At 42.4% G+C, this 20,722-nt stretch overlaps 1 protein-coding gene across 1 annotated transcript in view; it reads left to right on the top strand.

The window, feature by feature from the left end:
• The window catches only part of xrn1 (5'-3' exoribonuclease 1), a 139,927-nt gene that overhangs the window by 64,946 nt on the left and 54,259 nt on the right, over positions 1-20,722 (top strand). Inside the window, 9 exon segments of the mRNA XM_068042580.1 lie at positions 1,369-1,500; positions 2,627-2,789; positions 6,577-6,690; positions 8,707-8,805; positions 9,361-9,476; positions 15,134-15,280; positions 17,839-17,928; positions 18,707-18,842; positions 20,201-20,257. Coding sequence (XP_067898681.1) covers positions 1,369-1,500; positions 2,627-2,789; positions 6,577-6,690; positions 8,707-8,805; positions 9,361-9,476; positions 15,134-15,280; positions 17,839-17,928; positions 18,707-18,842; positions 20,201-20,257 — 1,054 coding nt within the window.

Here is a 20,722-nt window from a genome sequence, read left to right as displayed (position 1 = left end):
GGAAATTATGCTAGTTTTCATATCACTTGAAAATTTCTTGGGCCGTTTGTGCCAGTCCATTGGAACCATCAGCAAAACCTGAAAAAATGGATTAAATGAGCTCAGCCCCTCATTCAAAGCTGCACTGATCACAGTTTTTACTGGATTTGTGCTAGTTTACTTATCACTTGCGGCACTGCTGTGACATAAAGGTACAATTTGGCTCAATTGTTTACAGAAGTCAGCTTTGTGCACAGGAAACAGCATTAACCCTAGAAGCTGAGGAACTTTTTAAAGCAGTGGCTACGTATTGTAATCAGTTGTTTTTCTCACAGTTATCACACAATGGAGAGTGGTCGCTGGGTATGCACGGAGTAGCAAAGCATTGATATTGGGTTGTGGCATTTCACAATGTTTAATAATTAGATTGGGAGCTCAGTTTTGCAGTTCATTCGTGAAAGCAAAGTGGGTTTGCGATTGAAATTCTCTGGCAGGTTTCTGAACCCTTAGGAATCAATGTGTGCATTGGTTGAAAGTTTCTGCATTTAAAAAAAATAAATTTAAAGTTTGAAAAGCTAACAATAGGTTCTAGCATCATGGGTAGTTTGAGGTGATTTTTATAGTTTAGGTTAAATTGTTGGTTCAAAATTCAAAAATCCAAATACTTCAGTGAATCATGGTGGAACAGCAACTGGTTACTAACTTTGCAAAAGCTTGGTAGAGCAATTCAACAACAAAATCGACTGAATTTCCTCTGCTAAGATTTGTCTTGCGTGTGGTTTGGTTCATTTAGTTATCCTTTCTGCTTTGAATTTTGGCCAGTCAAACATTGGCCAGATAAAACTGTTCTGTGTATACAGCTGGTCCACTTCTGAGCAGAAGCACCACTCCCAAACTCTTTAGAATGTCAGTATCATCCCTATAGCACATGATAATGAGTTTCCCAGCAAATTTTGCTTTGGATCGACATTCGAGTATTGGGGCAAATAACGGTCTTACTTCCAGAGAGTGTTGTCAAAGCCAATGTATGGATGTTTTCTGGCTGTTCACTAATTGCTTGACAGAGCATTCCAGCTGTCCCTAAATCTGGCACCCACATCCACACACTTTGCAGCCGGAGACTCCACTGAGTTGGGTGGGGGTGGGGGGGGGGTCATGATCTGTAAACTCAGTACTGCACCACTTGATGATTTTCCTACTGAGTCACTGGGGTCCAGTTCTTTAAAAGTCGACATTACTCATTACTAATTGTTCTGCATTAGGTCATCAATGTTAGCGTAATTCAGAACAAAGTTATTAAATCAAAGAATTTATTTTTGTGCTAACTTTGTATAATTAAGTGAGAATTGATTTGTAATATTCCTGATCTATCTCATTCTGATTTTATAGATATTATTTAGAAGAACCCACAGGAGTACAGAAAGTATATACTGGGAAAATTCCACCACCTACGAAAGTAGTTTACCTTGGGGAGACAGAACAAAACACGTGGAACAGAGAAGTACATAATATAACTGAATTGTAAGTAAATATATGCATATCAAATTATTTAATATTTAAATTCATGCATTGTAGTGGTAAAGTTTATAAGAGAAGTGTAATCCAGATAAAGGTAAACTTTACCATTAAGAACTAATTAAGTAGAATGTCCCCTTTTTATCATTATCCTTTTCCACCTTTTTCTTGCTTTCACTTGTTACCACCCCCCCCCCCCCCCCGCCTCCCTCCGGGTTGTCCAGTCATAGTGTTAAAAACCTGAAAAGCCCAGCCCTCCCTTAAGCTTGTAGTCATCTGAAGCATTGTTGTGGCTGCTTGTGTGGTCAGGGAAACCCATGATGCACTGTCAGTTAATGCACTATTTGGTTGGGACTGTAGAAAGCAGCATGGGCAGTTTAGTGTTCTCTAGCTGTGTGCAGAATTTACAGGTGGTAGGATAGTAGCAATGTGGATTTGGAAGCACTTTTTAGTCTGAAAGTTAACAAATAGTTGATGGGTGAGATGAAATAAGGTGGGAGGGAGGCTTGGGAGGTGCATAGACTTGTTGGGCCAAATGGCCTGTTTCTGTGCTGTAAAATTCCATGTAAATCCCGTATGTTAATATGTAGAATTCCCATGGCCCTTTGTCTCCACCAGTAGGAGCTGGGTAGCACTACAGCTGTTTATAAAGTGCATGTAAAATGTATGAGCTCATTGAAGTATTGGTGTCGACAGTACTGCATATAAATTTTAATACAGCTGTAGAGAAGATTCATGTGTGATTAAAAATCTAATGTTGGGAAGACTGTAAGCGTACTTTTTCCACCACTTTCATGTTTCCTCCCCTTATAATGGGATAAACAGAAAAAGCAGACTTGGAACAAATATGTTTTAAACTTTGCTTGGGATGTGATCTCATTACAATGATTTTAAAAACATTACTTTTTGAATAGCCACATAAACTAGTACTCTAATTATAAAACTTGTTATGTAACTACATGCCATAAGTGGCTTGTGTACGTTGTTTTCTTAATATTGCTGCAACACTGCTGAATGGGAGTGATTGATTAATTAGTTTTTTTTTTCTTGTATGGCCTCTTTCCAAATAAGCTAAATTTATCTACTATTTTTGAAGATTTTTAAAATCATCTTTTTAAAAAAAACTTTACAGTTACCACAAAAGGAAAGGAATCGTCATCAATGAAACGTCGGTGCTTGTATATGCACAGCTCCTCACTGGGCGTCGATACGTATACGGTCATAATGGTGAAGTTACCTTAGAGAAGGAATGGTCAAAGCAAGTACTACCATTTGCTCACCAGACCATTGTGAGGGTAGGAATCCAAAAATAAAGAGCTAATCAAATAATATTATGCTTTGTTTGTCAGTGTGGTGTTTAAACATCCTGCTTTGCTTTTATTGATAAATTATCTTTCTAATAATTTTCTTTTCATGCATACAGCCATGGCAAACTGGAGAAGTTAGGGACAGTATTAAAAGAAGAGGCTTCCAATGTTGCCAAAAAAAGTAGTGAGCCTGAGGTTTGGGAGGGTTTTAACAGTCAGCAAAGGATGACCAAGAAATTGATCAAGAAGGAGAAAATGAACTATGAATGTAAACTAGCAAGAAATATAAAAACAGATTACAAGAGCTTCTACAAGTATGTAAAAAGGAAGAGAATAGCGAAAGTAAATGTGGGTCCCTTGGAGGCAGAGGTAGGAGAAATTATAGTAGGGAATAAGGAAATGGCAGATAACATGAAACAAATATTTTGTGTCGGTCTTCAATGTAGAAGACGCAAAGAACATAGCACAAGTTGGACGGAACCAAGGGTTTAATGAGAGTGAGGAACTTAAAATAATTAGTATTTGTAAAGAAAAAGTACTGGAGAAATTATTGGGACTAAAAGCTGACAAATCCCCTGTACCTGATGATTTTAAGAGGTGGCTACAGAGATAGTGAATGCATTGGTTTTGATCTTCAAATTCCCTAGCTTCCAGAATGGATCTCGTGGATTGGAAGGGAGCAAATGTAACTCTTCTTTTCGAGAAAGGAGGGAGCGAAAGTGGAGAATTATAGGCCAGTTAGCCTGACAATGAGGAAAATGCTAGAATCTATTAAGCATGTGGAAATTTGGGAAAATCACAATATGATCTGGCAGAATCAACATGGTTTTGTGAAAGAGATTTCATTTTTGCCAAATCTGTTGGAGTTTTTTGAACTTGTAGCTAGCAGGGTGGATAAAGGGGAACCAGTGGATGTAGTATATTTGGATTTTCAGAAGGCATTCAATAAGGTCTCATACAATAAGTTGTTACAGATTACAGCTCATGATATTGGGTGTCATGGTGGAGAATTGGTTAACGGACAGAAAACAGAGAGTAGGAATAAACTGGTCATTTTCAGGATGGCAGGCTGTAATTAGTGGAGTGCCGCAAGGATCAACACTGACTTCAGCTATTTACATTCTATATCAATGATTTGGTTGAAGGGACCGAGTGTAATCTATTTGAGTTTGCTGACAATACAAAGCTAGGTGGGAAAGTAAGCTGTAAAGAGGCTGCAAAGGGATACCGTTTAAATGATTGGGCAGGAAGGTTACAGTTGCAGTATAATGTGGAAAAGAGTAAAATTATCCACTTTGTTAGGAAGAATAGAAAAGCAGTACATGTTTTCTGAGAGACTAGTAAATGTTAATATGCAGAGGGATTTGGATATCCTTGTGCACAGAAAGTTAACATGCAGATACAGGAAGGCAAATGGTTTGTTTGCCTTTATTGCAAGGGGTTTGGAGTATGAAAGTAAGGAAGTCTTGCTGCAATTAAATAAGGCTTTGGTGAGACTATGCCTAGAGTACTGTGTATAGTTTTGGTCTCCTTACCTAAGGAAGGCTTTCGGGCAGAGAGATCGACCGTTGACATGCTGTTCTCCCTTCGTCAGATACAGGAGAAATGCCGTGAACAACAGATGCCCCTCTACATTACTTTCATTGATCTCACCAAAGCCTTTGACCTCGTCAGCAGACGTGGTCTCTTCAGACTACTAGAAAAGATTGGATGCCCACCAAAGCTAATAAGTATCATCAATTCATTCCATGACAATATGAAAGGCACAATTCAACATGGTGGCTCCTCATCAGACCCCTTTCCTATCCTGAGTGGCGCGAAACAGGGCTGTGTTCTCGCACCCACACTTTTTGGGATTTTCTTCTCCCTGCTGCTTTCAGATGCGTTCAAGTCCTTTGAAGAAGGAATTTTCCTCCACACAAGATCAGGGGGCAGGTTGTTCAACCTTGCCCGTCTAAGAGCGAAGTCCAAAGTATGGAAAGTCGTCATCAGGGAACTGTTCTTTGCTGACGATGCTGCTTTAACATCTCACACTGAAGAGTGCCTGCAGAGTCTCATCGACAGGTTTGCGGCTGCCTGCAGTGAATTTGGCCTAACCATCAGCCTCAAGAAAACGAACATCATGGGGCAGGACATCAGAAATGCTCCATCCATCAATAATGGCGACCACGCTCTGGAAGTGGTTCAAGAGTTCACCTACCTAGGCTCAACTATCACCAGTAACCTGTCTCTAGATGCAGAAATCGACAAGTGCATGGGTAAGGCTTCCACTGCTATGTCCAGACTGGCCAAGAGAGTGTGGGAAAATGGCGCACTGACACGGAACACAAAAGTCCGAGTGTATCAAGCCTGTGTTCTCAGTACCTTGCTCTATGGCAGCGAGGCCTGGACAACGTATGTCAGCCAAGAGCAACGTCTCAATTCATTCCATCTTCGCTGCCTCCGGAGAATACTTGGCATCAGGTGGCAGGACCGTATCTCCAACACAGAAGTCCTCGAGGCGGCCAACATCCCCAGCTTGTACACGCTACTGAGTCAGCGGCGCTTGAGATGGCTTGGCCATGTGAGCCGCATGGAAGATGGCAGGATCCCCAAAGACACATTGTACAGCGAGCTCGCCACTGGTATCAGACCCACCGGCCGTCCATGTCTCCGCTTTAAAGACGTCTGCAAACGCGACATGAAATCCTGTGACATTGATCACAAGTTTAGTTATACAGCACTGAAACAGGCCCTTCGGCCCACCGAGTCTGTGCCGACCATCAACCACCCATTTATACTAATCCTACACTAATCCCATATTCCTACCACATCCCCACCTGTCCCTATATATTTCCCTACCACCTACCTATACTAGGGGCAATTTATAATGGCCAATTAACCTATCAACCTGCAAGTCTTTGGCATGTGGGAGGAAACCGGAGCACCCGGAGGAAACCCACGCAGACACAGGGAGAACTTGCAAACTCCGCACAGGCAGTACCCAGAATCGAACCCGGGTCCCTGGAGCTGTGAGGCTGCAGTGCTAACCACTGCGCCACTGTGCCGCCCTGCGCCACTGTGCCGTGGAAGAGCCTGTCACTCTAGAATTGGCCTTTATAGCCACTCCAGGCGCTGCTTCACGAACCACTGACCGCCTCCAGGCGTGTATCCATTGTCTCTCGAGATAAGGAGGCCAAATAAGAGAAGAACCTAAGGAAGGATATACTTGTCTTAGAGGGTGTGCAACAAAGGTTCACTAGATTGAATAAAATGGCTATGTTCTCTGGAGTTTAGAAGAATGAGAGGTGATCTCATTGAAACATATAAAATTCTTAGAGGGCTTGACAGGATAGCTGTTGCGAGGCTGTTTCCTCTGGCTGGAGAGTTAGAACTCCGGATCATAGTCTCAGCATAAGGACTATTTAAGACTGAGATGAGCAGAAATGTCTTCACTCAGAGGGTTGTGACTCTTTGGAATTCTCTACCACAGAGGGCTGTGGATGCTCAGGTATTATATATATTCAAGACTGAGATCGATAGATTTTTGAGTACTAAGGGAATCAAGGGATATGGTGATAGGGTGTGCAAGTGGAGTTGATGTCGAAAGTTCAACCATGATCTTATTGAATGGCGGAGCAGTCTCGAGGTGCCATATGGCCCACACCACCTCCTATTTTTTGCGTCTTATGCCTGGTTTATCACAAAGATTGTAATTCTGATTTGTTAGTGAAAGTTAAGTGTCTGATAGCAATTTAGTTCGACAAATTTTAACTTTAAAAAATATCTCTTTCAGAATCTTAAATCATTTGATTCCGGTTCCTCTCACTTCAGTTCATTGGATGAATTGTTCCCACCCAGAATTAAGGTCTTCATGATGGGAACTCCCTACTACGGCTGCATGGGAGAGGTTAGTTAATTTTGGTACTGGAATTATAAAATTCTATGGGTTCTAGGTCGGAATGATTGAACTTTCATCCATGATTGAGAAGCAAAATTTCTCACCAATTGTTTTGAAAGTGCTCTGATCCATGTCTGCTAGTTTCATTCTTGCAAAACATCATTAGCTTCTTCCTTCAATGTCTTGGTGGGCATGCAGTGTGAACAGCTGAGCCTCAAAAACCAGTACGGTCCCATATTCAATCACCAGTCTTTGATCTTAGCTGGAATAATGGGACAGGTGCTATAGAAAACATAGCTACTCTAGAGGTAGTTTGCGTTTTGGAGGGGGGGGACCATTTGATTGGGGTTCTTGATCATTGTCTTGGAACTCTGTTTGTGTGGACAGTGAGTGGGGAAAGGATTATGATCAGCTATGATATTTCCCCATTTACAAATAGCCTGCCCATGCTCATTGAAGAACTTGTGCATGCATGATGGCCTCTTGGGCAAGGTGTTGAAGTGGAACCCTTACCCATGGGAGTATATCTCAGCAATGGGTTCCAACCATAGTTAACTATTCTATTGATATGCACTTATGCATGAGTAGTATTGTACTCTGTCGTAGCTTTACATGCATTTGGGAAAATTGAGTTTTGTTCGTGAGCAGGCAGACAGAAACAAAGACTTGCATATATTTAGGACCTTATCACATAAACACTTCAAAGCACATCACCTACAATGGGCTGGATTTTATTCCCAGCCCAACATCGGTGTTGGGGCAGTGGGGGTGGGGGGGAGCAACGGGGAGGTGCCGGAAAATCGCAGCAGCCGCCGCCAGGGAACACGATGTCGGGATTGTCGGGCCCGATCTTCCTGGCGGTGAGGAAGCTCCATGGCCACCACTCTGTGATGGGTCCCGACTTGGCATATTTAAATAACATAATTTAACATAATAACACAGCTCCAGCGACCCGGGTTCAATTCTGGGTACTGCCTGTGTGGAGTTTGCAAGTTCTCCCTGTGTCTGCGTGGGTTTCCTCCGGGTGCTCCGGTTTCCTCCCACAGCCAAAAGACTTGCAGGTTGATAGGTAAATTGGCCATTATAAAATTGCCCCTAGTGTAGGTAGGTGGTAGGGGAATATAGGGAGAGGTGAGGATGTGGTAGGAATATGGGATTAGTGTAGGATTAGTATAAAATGGGTGGTTAATGGTCGGCACAGACTCGGGCTGAAGGGCCTGTTTCAGTGCTGTATCTCTAAATAAAATAAATAAATTGCATGAATTAAAATATAAAGCGCAGCAATCTTACCTTTAGGTCCCGATCCTCAGCGCGATGAGGGAAAGCTGGCGCCACTGAGGTGGGGAACGGGTGAACTTTGCACTTTGCTGAACTGTCTGCAGGGTTGGCAGCCTTTTTAGAAATGGCGCCAGCACCTGCTTCCGTAATGGTGATGCCGTGAACGGCGTCGCCAATGCTGCCCCCGCCATGTGATTTGGTGGGAGGCAGCCGCAGTGAATATGTAAAGTGGCCGCCTGCCGCAGAATCACGTCGGCGTGGGTGACAGCTGCCATTTTCACACTTCATTGCTGTAGTGCAGACTGCTAGATTATTGGAGGGTACTGTCTTTCAAATAAGCCATTAAACAGAGGCTTTGTCTGCCTTTTCAGGTGAACATAAAAGTTCAAAGGAGAGAGCTGGGGTTTTCTGCTAGAATTCTGGTCACCTTTTGTCCCTTGCCCAACACTGTCAAAACAGATTTAACTGAATTTCTCATTTGAGAAGTTGGCTGCTCTGTTTGCCTACATAACAGTGACTTCAGGAAGTAATTAATTTTAAGTGAACTGCTTTTAGGTGTTCATTGGATGTGAAAATGCAAGCTATTTTTTCTTCTACGTCAGTCACCAACTATAACTATTTTCTCACATGCACCTGTTCATAAGCCAGTTAAATAAAATACATCAGGCTGAGTGTATGCTTGTAATGTATCCTGTGTTAAAGAAGATTATAATTATGTCTGAGGCTATAGCTTGAATATCTTAATAGGTTCAAGACTCTTCTGATGTTATCAGAGATGGGAGAATCCGTGTGGTTTTCACTGTTCCATGTGAGCCACAGCTAGATGACATCATACAAAACCAGCATGTAAGTACTAAATATTAGTTTGGACACTGTTGATATTGCACTGAAGTCTATCCATGATATACATTTTTGAGCAAAAATTTCCACACAACTGCAGCAACCTAATGACACACCAGTTAAGATGTAGTAAACTCTTTCTCCATAATTTTTAATGGCTTGATTGATTCTAGTTGCTCTGTATCTCTCATCCATGGTGTTGTCAACTAAAGTTGTATAATTCCAATATAAGCATGTGTAACTGTCCAAACAGTGAATATCAGATTGCCTCTTACAAATAGCTAACAACCTTTGCCCCCTTTTCCAGACCAAAAGAGAGCAATGAGATCTCTTATTTCTCCCTATTAATGTAGAGACGACGTTACTTCTGTTACGTGTCCAGCCAGACTGGTCTTGGGCCTATTCTTCAATCATTCCAAGGATTTTATCCTACTCATTTCCTCACCTAGAAGCATGATTCCTTATTTCAAAGCTGTGCATAATGGAAAATTATGTTGACTAATTATATTTTGAACCAGCCATATTTGTATTGAGCAGTATTTAATTTTGTGATTGTTTCAGAAATATTCTACAAAATATAACCCTGGATACGTCCTGGCCAGCCGCCTTGGAGTTACTGGGTATCTTGTGTCAAGGTTAACGGGAAGTTTGTTTATTGGGAGAGGATCAAAGCAAAAGTAAGCATACCTTTAATGATATTTCCTATGTATTTACTACTCTTTCTGTATTGCCGCAAGTTTTTTTTTGGACTCATTTTGACATGGTAATATTATTAATTCTGGGGACATTGGCTGTATCCTAATGGGAGAGTAGAAAATTGGATATGTAATCACAGACTGTCACTGTACACTCAATACCTGATTTAAGAGTTGTATTAATAAACATCTGCCAGTAGCTCAGCTTTCCACTCTTGACTTTGGGGCTGCAGGTGGGGGGAGGTGGATGTTTTATCATCCATATTTCTGTACTTAAAAAGTGCCACTGCTGTCATCTCAGGCTGGTAACTGTACAGGATGGGATATTTGGCATGCCAAGTGAAGGTATCTGTAGCTAAAGATACATTTTTTTTTTTACTGAAGTTCTGAAGAAGGGTCACTGACCTGAAACATTAACTCTGCTTCTCTCCACAAATTCTGCCAGACCTGCTGAGTATTTCCAGCATTTCTTGTTTTTATTTCAGATTTCAAGCATCTGCAGTATTTTGCTTTTAATTTAATTGAGCTAAGAAACCAACCCTGGTTCAGTGAGGAGGGTAGGAGAGCATGCCAGGAGCAGCACCAGGCGTACCAAAAAAATAAGGTTCCAACCTGGCGAAGCTACAACACAGGACTACATGCATGCTAAAGAGCAGAAGCAGCATGCTATAGATCAGATCAAAGATCTGCAGTCCTGCCACATCCAGTCATGAATGGTGGTGGACAATTAAAAAATAACTGGAGGAGGAGGCTCCAAAAACATCCTCATCCTCAACAATGGGAGAGCCCAGTATATCAGTGCAAAAGTCAAGACTGAAGCATTGCAACCATCTTCAGCCAGAAGTGCTCAGTGGATGATCCCTTTCTGCCTTTTCCTGAAGTCCCCACCACCATAGCTGCTAGTCTTTAGCCAGTTCGATTCACTCCACTTGATATCAAGGAACAGTTGAAGGCTTTGGATACAGCAAAGGCTATGGGCCCTGACAACATCCGGCTCCAGAACTAGCTACAAGAGCAGGTCAGAGGCTGTGAATTCTGTGCCACGTAACTCGCCACCTGACTCCTGAAAACCTGTCCACCATCCACAAGGCACAAGTCAGGAGTATGATGGAATACTCTACACTTACCTGGATGAGTACAGCTCCAACAACACTCAAGAAGCTCAACACCGTCCAAGACAAAGCAGCCCGCTTGATCAGCACCACATCCACCACCTTAAACATTCACTCCCTCCACCACTGGTGCACAGTGGTAGCAGTGTGCACCATCTATAAGTTGCACTGCAGTAACTCGCCAAGGCTCCTTCACAGAACCTTCCAAACCCGCGACCTCTACCACTGAGAAGGACAAGGGCAGCAGGCATATGTATAGGAACACTGCCATCTGCATGTTCTGCTCCACGTCACACGCTATCCTGACTTGGAACTATATCACAGTTCCAAAAACCTGGAACTCCCTTCCTAACAGTACTGTGGGTGTACCTGTACCACATGGACTGCAGTGGTTCAAGAAGGCGACTCATCAGCTTCTCAAGGGCAGGTAGGAATGGGAAATAAAAGTTGGCCTTACCAGCAACGTTCACATCCCAAGAAGGAATTTTAAAAATGTTGAAGGTGTGGTGGTTGCTTTTGTAGAAGTCTTCATAAGTTGCTGCAGTGCATTTTATAGATGGTACACACTGCAGCCACGGTGAATCAGTGGTGAAGGGAGTGAACGTTTCATCAAGATGGTGGTGTGGAGCTTCTTGAGTATTCGAGCTGCACTCATCCAGGCAGGTGGAAAATATTCCATCACACTCCTGACTTTGTTTTCTAGATGTTAGAATGGTAGAAAGGCTTTGAGGAGTCCAAGTGCATCACCTGCAGAATAGTTAACCTCTGACTGCTCTTTTTTTATTCTTTCATGGGATGTGGGCTTCGCTGGCAAGGCCAGCATTTCTTGCCCATCCCTAATTGCTCTTGACAACTGAGTGGCTTGCTAGGCCATTTCAGAGGATAGTTAAGAGTCAACCACATTGTAGCTACAGTATTAATGTGACTGGTCAATAGTCACCCATACAAAGAATAGTACAGCACAGGAACAGGCCATTCGGCCCTCCAAGCCTGCGCTGATCTTGATGCCTGCCTAAACTAAAACCTTCTGCACTTCCGGGGTCCGTATCCCTCTATTCCCATCCTATTCATGTATTTGTCAAGATGCCTCTTAAACGTCTCTATGGTACCTGCTTCCACCACCTCCCCCGGTAACAAGTTCCAGGCACTCACCACCCTGTGTGTAAAGAACTTGCCTCGCACATCCTCTCTAAACTTTGCCCCTCTCACTGTAAACCTATGTCCCCTAGTAACTGACTCTTCCACCCTGGGAAAAAGCTTCTGACTATCCACTCTGTTCATGCCGCTTATAACTTTGTAAACCTCTATCATGTTGCCCCTCCACCTCTGTCGTTCCAGTGAAAACAATCCCAGTTTTTCCAACCTCTCCTCATAGCTAATGCCCTCCAGACCAGGCAACATTCTGGTAAACCTCCTCTGTACCCTCTCCAAAGCCTCCATTCCTTCTGGTAGTGTGGCGACCAGAATTGCACGCAATATTCTAAGTGTGGCCTAACTAAGGTTCTGTACAGCTGCAGCATGACTTGCCAATTTTTATACTCTGTGCTCTGACCAATGAAGGCAAGCATGCCGTATGCATTCTTGACTACCTTATCTACCTGCGTTGCCACTTTCAGTGACCTGTGGACCTGTACGCCCAGATCTCTCTGCCTGTCAATACTCCTAAGGGTTCTGCCATTTACTGTATGCATTCCCACCTGCATTAGACCTTCCAAAATGCATTACCTCACCGAATTAAACTCCATCTGCCATTTCTCCACCCAAGTCTCCAACCGATCTATATCCTGCTGTATCCTCTGACAATCCTCATCACTGTCTGCAACTCCACCAACCTTTGTGTCGTCCGCAAACTTACTAATCAGACCAGCTACATTTTCCTCCAAATCATTTATATATACTACAAACAGCAAAGGTCCCAGCACTGATCCCTGCAGAACACCACTAGTCACATCCCTCCATTCAGAAAAACACCCATCCACTGCTACCCTCTGTTTTCTATGACCGAGCCAGTTCTGTATCCATCTTGCCAGCTCCCCTCTGATCACATGTGACTTTACCTTTTGTATCAGTCTGCCATGAGGGACCTTGTCAAAGGCTTTACTGAAGTCCATATAGATAACATCCACTGACCTTCCTTCATCAATCAGCTTTGTCACTTCCTTAAAAAACTCAATCAAATTAGTGAGACACGACCTCCCTTCACAAAACTATGCTGCCTCTCGCTAATAAGTCCATTTGTTTCCAAATGGGAGTAAATCCTGTCCTGAGGAATCCTCTCTAATAATTTCCCTACCACTGACGTAAGGCTCACCGGCCTATAATTTCCTGGATTACCCTTGCTACCCTTCTTAAACAAAGGAACAACATTGGCTATTCTCCAGTCCTCTGGGACCTCACCTGTAGCCAATGAGGATGCAAAGATTTCTGTCAAGGCCCCAGCAATTTCTTCCCTTCCCTCCCTCAGTATTCTGGGGTAGATCCCATCAGGCCCTAGGGACCTATCTACCTTAATGCTTTGCAAGACAGCCAACACCTCCTCCTTTTTGATAATGAGATGCCTGAGACTATCTGCACTCCCTTCCCTAGGCTCATTATCCACCGTCCTTCTCCTTGGTGAATACTGATGCAAAGTACTCATTTAGTACCTCGCCCATTTCCTCTGGCTCCACACATAGATTCCCTTCTCTGTCCTTGAGTGGGCCAACCCTTTCCCTGGTTACCCTCTTGCTCTTTATATACGTATAAAAAGCCTTGGGATTTTCCTTAATCCTGTTTGCCAATGACTTCTCATAACCCCTTTTAGCCCTCCTGACTCCTTGCTTAAGTTCCTTCCTACTGTCTTTATATTCCTCAAGGGATTCGTCTGTTCCTAGCCTTCCAGCCCTGACGAATGCTTCCTTTTTCTTTTTGACTAGGCTCACAATATCCCGCGTTATCCAAGGTTCCCGAAACTTGCCAAACTTATCCTTCTTCCTCACAGGAACATGCTGGTCCTGGATTCTAATCAACTGACGTTTGAAAGACTCCCACATGTCAGATGTGATTTACCCTCAAACAGCCGCCCCCAATCTAAATTCTTCAGTTCCTGCCTAATATTGTTATAATTAGCCTTCCCCCAATTTAGCACCTTCACCCGAGGACTACTCTTATCCTTATCCACAAGTACCTTAAAACTTATGGAATTATGGTCATAGGATGTTGATGATGGGGGATTTGGCAATGCTAATTTCATTGAATGTCAAGGGGAGGTGGTTAGATTCTCTCTTGTTGGAGATGGTCATTGTCTGGCACTTGTGTAGCACAGGTGTTGCTTGCCACTTATCAGCCAAAGTCAGATGTTGTCCAGCTTTTTCTGCACAAGGGGTGTAGTAATGACATGCTGAGGATGGGGTGTCCATGGAGCCACCTCCTCCTGTTCGTTTTAATGTCCACCACCATTCGTTGCTGGATGTGACAGGAGTGCAGAGCTTTGATCTAATCAGTTGATTGTGGGATCACTTACCTCTGCCAATAGGATGATGCTTCTGCCATTTAGCCCTATACTGTCGTTTCATTAGGTGGGCACCTCATTTTTAGGTACGCTTGGTGCATGCTCTTCTACTCTACACTACAAAGTTTATCCCCTGGCTTGATGATCATGGTGAATTGAGGGATATGCCAGGGCGTGAGGTTACAGATTGTGGTTGAATACAATTCTGCTGCTGATGATGGCCCACAGTGCCTCGTGGATGCCCAGTTTTGAACTGCTTAATCTGTTCTGAATCTATCCCACTTAGTACCCTGGTATGGCCATGCAACAGGACAGTGTCCACAGTGTAAAGGTGGGACTGTGTGATCACTCCTACCAATACTGTCATGGGCAGATGTATCTGCGACAAGTAGATTGGTGGGTACGAGGTCAAGTAGGTTTTTCCCGCCTATTTGTTCACTCACCACCTGCCGCAGGCTGAGTCTGACAGTTATGTCCTTCAACTACTGAACCACTTTTGGTGATGGACATTGAAGTCCTCCACCCAGAGTACAATTCGTGCCCTTGCTGCCCTCAGTGCTTCCTCCAAGTGGTGTTCAATATGGAGGAGCATTGATTCATCAGATGAGGGAGGGTGATAGGTGATAATCAGCAGAGGTTTCCTTGCCCACATTTGACCTGATGCCAGGAGACTTCATGGTGTTGCAATTCAGTGTTGAGGATGCCCTGGTTTGACTTTGTTGCCACCTCTGTTGGGCCTGTTCTGCCAATGGGACAGAGCATACTCAGGGATGATGATGGAGGAATCTGGAATGTTGGCTGTTCAATGAAAGAATGATTGGAAGGCACTTGAACACAGGATTCTCCACAATTGTGATTTTGGAGAAATTGCATCACTTTTTTCTGTAGCAAGACTTGCTGGGGGATTAAAAAATAGCACTCAACTGGATTTATAAATGTATATTGCTCATTGAATCGTAAAGGAACCTGTAGGCTGAAATTGCAATGTATAAACATTACTTTGTTTGAATCTTCTTAAAAACCTTTTACTTTGCCAGTCCTCTTGGAGAACAGAAAATAAATGTGGGGCTGAATCTGAAGTTTAATAAAAAGAATGAAGAAGTACCTGGTTACACAAAGAAAGTTGGGAATGAGTGGCTGTATTCCTCTGCCGTTCAACTGATCCTGAGTGAATATCTAGAAAGGTAAATGATTTACTGTATGTATAATTTAACGTTTGAATTATTAATTGTGACATCTAATGTTGTTTATCTGAGGCAAAATGTTTTATGTAAGGCTACATTTGCTGACAATGCAACCACTAGGTGGGGCAGTACTTGCACATGCACAAATGCAGCCTGATGCACTGAAAGATCACTATCTGCGACGTTTTGGCAGCTATCAGTAATAAAGATGACGCTGCTCAATTTATCCCAAAAACAAATGAAACACAAATGTGCACAGTGGCTGTGATCGTCACCTCCATCCCACCCCCAAAAGTACCCCGCTCCCTCCTGCCATCGTGCTTCTCTTCAACGCTGCCTCCCGTGCCCATCTGCTCACTACTTGCTATCGGTTGTTTGGTATTTAATTAGCTGCCCGAAACATAGAAATAACAATAAAGTCTTTGCAGATTACGCTTCCTGACAAACTGTCCTCTGATACAAAGTTCAAAGTCCAATTGCAGTCGTCCAAGGTCCAATGAATCTGACGATAGGAATTCGGTAGTTCAATTCAGCATTTGAAGCATCAAACTCTTCTTCTCCAGCGAGGAACACAGCAATTACAGTTCAGTAGTTGAAGTATTAAATTCTTTTTTCTAGGGGAATTCGGCATTTCAATAATTGGTTATTTTCTTTCAAGGAACTAACTGGCTTGAAGTTTTTAGAATTTTGAGGGATAAATAAACAGACTAAATTTTTCTTCATTCAGTTTAAATGGTCTGAAAGCGCTCCTTTCAGGTGCTAACACACAGCTGTGTCAACTGTCTCTGCAAAACCAGTTTTTTCAAAGTCAAACAGCAACATTGTATGTCCTGTTGTCCCTTTCTGTATGGTTGTATCCAGGCAACCAAGATGCACCTTCATTTGGTAACCTCTGAAGCTGACTGCCTTAAAGAAGTACTGATCTCTTACAGTCTTAAAGATGCACCACTTATTTCCCAAGGGGAAAAAAAACAGGATCATGACACATTAGACTGATGTCATTAAACAAATGAAGGGGGAAATTAGAAATATTTCACTTGAGTCATTAACTCAAATGTTTCTGTGCTGTAAATACTATCTAATTAGAATACTTTACCGCAAGTAGCTACTGATCTCCCTGCTGCTCTCACATGCGTTCAAGTCTTCAGAAGAAGGAATATTCCTCCACACAATCAGGTGGCAGGTTGTTCAATCTTGCCCGTCTAAGAGCGAAGACCAAAGTATGGAAAGTCCTCATCAGGGAACTCCTCTTTGCTGACGATGCTGCATTAATATCTCACACTGAAGAGTGTCTGCAGAGACTCATCAACAGGATTGCGGCTGCCTGCAACGAATTTGGCCTAACCATCAGCCTCAAGAAAACGAACATCATGGGACAGGACGTCAGAAATGCTCCATTCATCAATATCGGCGACCACGCTCTGGAAGTGGTTCAAGAGTTCACCTACCTAGGCTCAACTATCACCAGTAACCTGTCTCTCGATGCAGAAATCAACAGGCGCATGGGAAAGGCTTCCACTGCTATGTCCAGACTGGCCAAGAGAGTGTGGGAAAATGGCGCACTGACACGGAACACGAAAGTCCAAGTGTATCAAGCCTGTGTCCTCAGTTCCTTGCTCTACGGCAGCAAGGCCTGGACAACGTATGTCAGCCAAGAGTGACGCCTCAATTCATTCCATCTTCGTTGCCTCCGGAGAATCCTTGGCATCAGGTGGCAGGACCGTATCTCCAACACAGAAGTCCTCGAGGCAGCCAACATCCCCAGCATATACACCCTACTGAGCCAATGGCGCTTGAGGTGGATTGGCCATGTGAGCTGCATGGAAGATGGCAGGATCCCCAAGGACACATTGTACAGCGAGCTCGTCACTGGTATCAGGCCCACCGGCCATCCACGTCTTCGCTTTAAAGATGTCTGCAAACGTGACATGAAGTCCTGTGACATTGATCACAAGTCGTGGTAGTCAGTTACCAGTGATCGCTGGCGGGCAGCCATAAAGGCGGGGCTAAAGTGTGACGAGTCGAAGAGACTTAGCAGTTGGCAGGAAAAAAAGACAGAGGCGCAAGGGGAGAGCCAACTGTGTAACAGCCCCGACAACCAATTTTATCTGCAGCACCTGTGGAAGAGTCTGTCACTCTAGAATTGGCCTTTATAGTCACTCCAGGCGCTGCTTCATAAACCACTGACCACCTCCAGGCGCTTACCCATTGTCTCTCGAGACAAGGAGGCCAAAGAAGAAGAAATACTATCTAATTAGAATACTTTACTGCAAATAGCTACTGAGGCACAGATGATGTAAATTAAAATTGAATTGGATAAGTATTTGAAAAGCAAATGGTTAAAAGTGTATGGGAAGAGATAAATATAATTAGACAGGTCCAATTGAACAGCTAAGACCAAAATACCAAAGATGAACCAAATCTCAGTAACCTCCTGTGCTCCTTTCCATGATTCTGTGGTTTAATCTTTTTCTGGTTGTTAAAACCAACTGTATATTGAGTAAATTTTAAATTGTAGTAGTGAACAGTATTATTTAACGAGATGTTTTGCGTTTTAGATTCCCAGAATTAATAAGCTACATTGCTCAAAACAGTCAAGAGGATTTGTACTACGAGGACAACATTTGGTCTGGAGAGGATACAAATGGGTGAGATTACTTTACTTTAAGCTCTAAAGATACATGTTTAATTTCGATTTAGCTGCATGTAATTTAATGGTTTTTCATACTTTTCACATTAATCTTTCAGGTTCTTTAAACACAATCTTTGGAGCAGATTTAACTGAGGGTTTAATTGTCAATCACAAAATTTCCAAACCACCTTAATGTGCTGATTCATGCTAAGGTTTGATTCTTCAGGGGAGTTGGTGGCCTCGTGGTGTGTTGTCACTGGACTAGTAATCCAGTAGCCTAGACATATGTTTAGTTAACAAAATTCTATCAATCTCAGGTTTCAAATTAGCAATTCACCTAGCAGCAACTGCTTTTTTCTTTTATGAAACTGTTCCAAACTTCTACACCCATTGTGTGTAAAAGTATTTCCTAACTTCACTCCTGAAAGCTCCACAGGGATGTCGGCATCGCTCGATACTTCATTTAAGTGTTGTTCTTATCGTGTGAGCCTAAGCTATGAATATCAAAGCTATTCAAAATATAAGGCATCAAAGCATGCAAGCTCCTTCGAGCGTTGGTTGTTGGATAGTAAACAGGAATGGATACTCAGGCTGATAAAAATATTTTTGCCTCCCTCAGATTGAAAGTTGAGTCCAATTATAAGTCCAACTGAGATCACATTGACTCAGCATAGATCTTGGATGAAACCTGCATCTTCCTAGTCTGTCAGTTTTGCTTTTATACTATGCATAAAGCTAAATATACAACTTTAAAAAAATAAAATAAAATAAAATTTTATTTTAATTCTAAACAGTCCTGAAAAGATCCAAGAAATTGTAGCCTGGTTGAAGATGCATCCTGTCAGTAGTTTGTCGAGAGCATCATGTGACTTGAACCTACTTGATGCAGCAATTATTGAAAAGATTGAAGAGAAGGTAGAAGGTTGCAAGGTATTTCCTTTATCTATTCTGAAAAGGCAATAGATCTAAATTGTCTGATTTTGGTTTTTATTTCTTCAATCCTTTCTTCCTTACATTTGCAAAAAGTTTTCTCTTGTGTAGTTTTCTATTCACTATTCGTGTACATTTCAAGGAGTGCCTGTTACTCTCAACATCTTAACATTCATACATGAAGACTAGTTATTTAACAGGCTGCTGAGCCTGATCTTGTTCTCATTTGGTCTCTGCCCACACATGCATTCCACAGGCTCACTGGATAGTGATCAGGAACGAGAAGCCTGGTTGATTTCAGTTTTTTCCCTGCCAGTTATTGCAACCTACTTGTTGCCCCAGTTAAGCACAAGGCAGGAACTGAACCTAAAGCCACCTGATCAGTATGGCTACACTGTCTTTACAAACTGATGTTAGAGAATCCAATCAGAATTTCTCTATGTCTTTTTTTCTGTTTACGCGCTGCACACCCTGCAAGAAAGGTTACCCCTGCTCACAGACCAGTGCCTGATCAAGCGGGAGACAGTGGAGCTGTTCCCACTTCTGTCTACCTCTGCTGCTGTCAAACCAACTGCTCAGAGGTAAATAGAAGTGCATCTAATAATTTCAAATAAATGTTCCTTTTCCAATCAATGACTATGGGGATAGAGAGGAGTGTGTGGGACTGACTGAATAGCTCCATGGAGAGCCAGCATGGACTTGATAGGCTGAATGGCCTCCTTCTGTGCCGTAAATGACTCTATGACTCTCGCTCCCGGATTGCATTGCTAAATTCAGTTATGCAATGTGACTATAACTGCCTGGGGAGAACTTCCACCTCCCTCTTTTCCCACAGTGTGCCATTTTATATAGTGTCTTCGCTCACTACTACACTTCATTATCTGTTATTTGCAAGTCTTGTCCCTAATCCTATTATTAAAATGAATATGCAATAACCTATTCCCTTTAATAACAAAAGCAACAACCCGCAATTTATTTTCAAATGTTAGGTTTTGAAGAACGAGTACTTTTTGAACAAAAATCAAGTGGTTCAAGTATAAAAACAGAACGTGCTGGTACTCAGCAAGTCAGGCAGCATCAGAGAGAAGCTGAGTTAACGTTTCAGGTCTATGACCTTTTATCAGATGAAAGATGTTTTGATGAAAGGTCACAGATCTGAAACGTTAACTCTGTTTCTCGCTCCACAGATGCTGCCTGACCTGCTGAGTATTTCCAGCACATTCTGTTTTTATTTGAGATTTCCAGCATCTGTATTATTTTGCTTATATTTAAATGGTTCTAGCATATATATTTTAAATGGAGCAACATTGTCCAAATGCTGAAGGTCTAAGCTTAATGTTAAATGTTATTATTCTTAGCAAAGAAGAAGTAGCAAGAAAGTAAGAGTGACCGTGAAACCACATTTGTTATACAGGGTAAGTTGAATTATCCTGTTTAATCAAAATACACTGTTATGTCTGAAAAGACTGTTATAAGATGTTCTAGGAAAGTTCTTGCATCTGACATGCCTATTAGCTTTTTGGAAACTGAATATCCATGCCAGTGAACAGTTGTACCATTGGACAGTGAAGAGTCTTCAAACCAAAATCCAGACTTTGTTTACTTTCCTCATTGGGGGAAATTTCTTTTGTCTACTCTTATTAATAAAATAATACATGTGACAATTACATTAATGTTTGCGCTACAGGTACTGAACAAAGAAAATCTTCCCTCAGTGGGTAAGATTTTGCTAAGCATCCGAAAGATGGGACAGCTAGTTAAAACAAGGGTGAGGGGAAAATGGACAAGATTAATTTTATCACTTGTTGACGTGGTGTTAAATGGTATTTAATGACTGTGGAGAAGTATTTGTTCAACGTGGCTGGAAAATTTTCCATTAT

The sequence above is a fragment of the Heterodontus francisci genome, chromosome 11, assembly GCF_036365525.1.
Source record: "Heterodontus francisci isolate sHetFra1 chromosome 11, sHetFra1.hap1, whole genome shotgun sequence".
Taxonomy (NCBI): domain Eukaryota; kingdom Metazoa; phylum Chordata; class Chondrichthyes; order Heterodontiformes; family Heterodontidae; genus Heterodontus; species Heterodontus francisci.
This window is presented reverse-complemented; position numbering and strand designations above follow the sequence as displayed.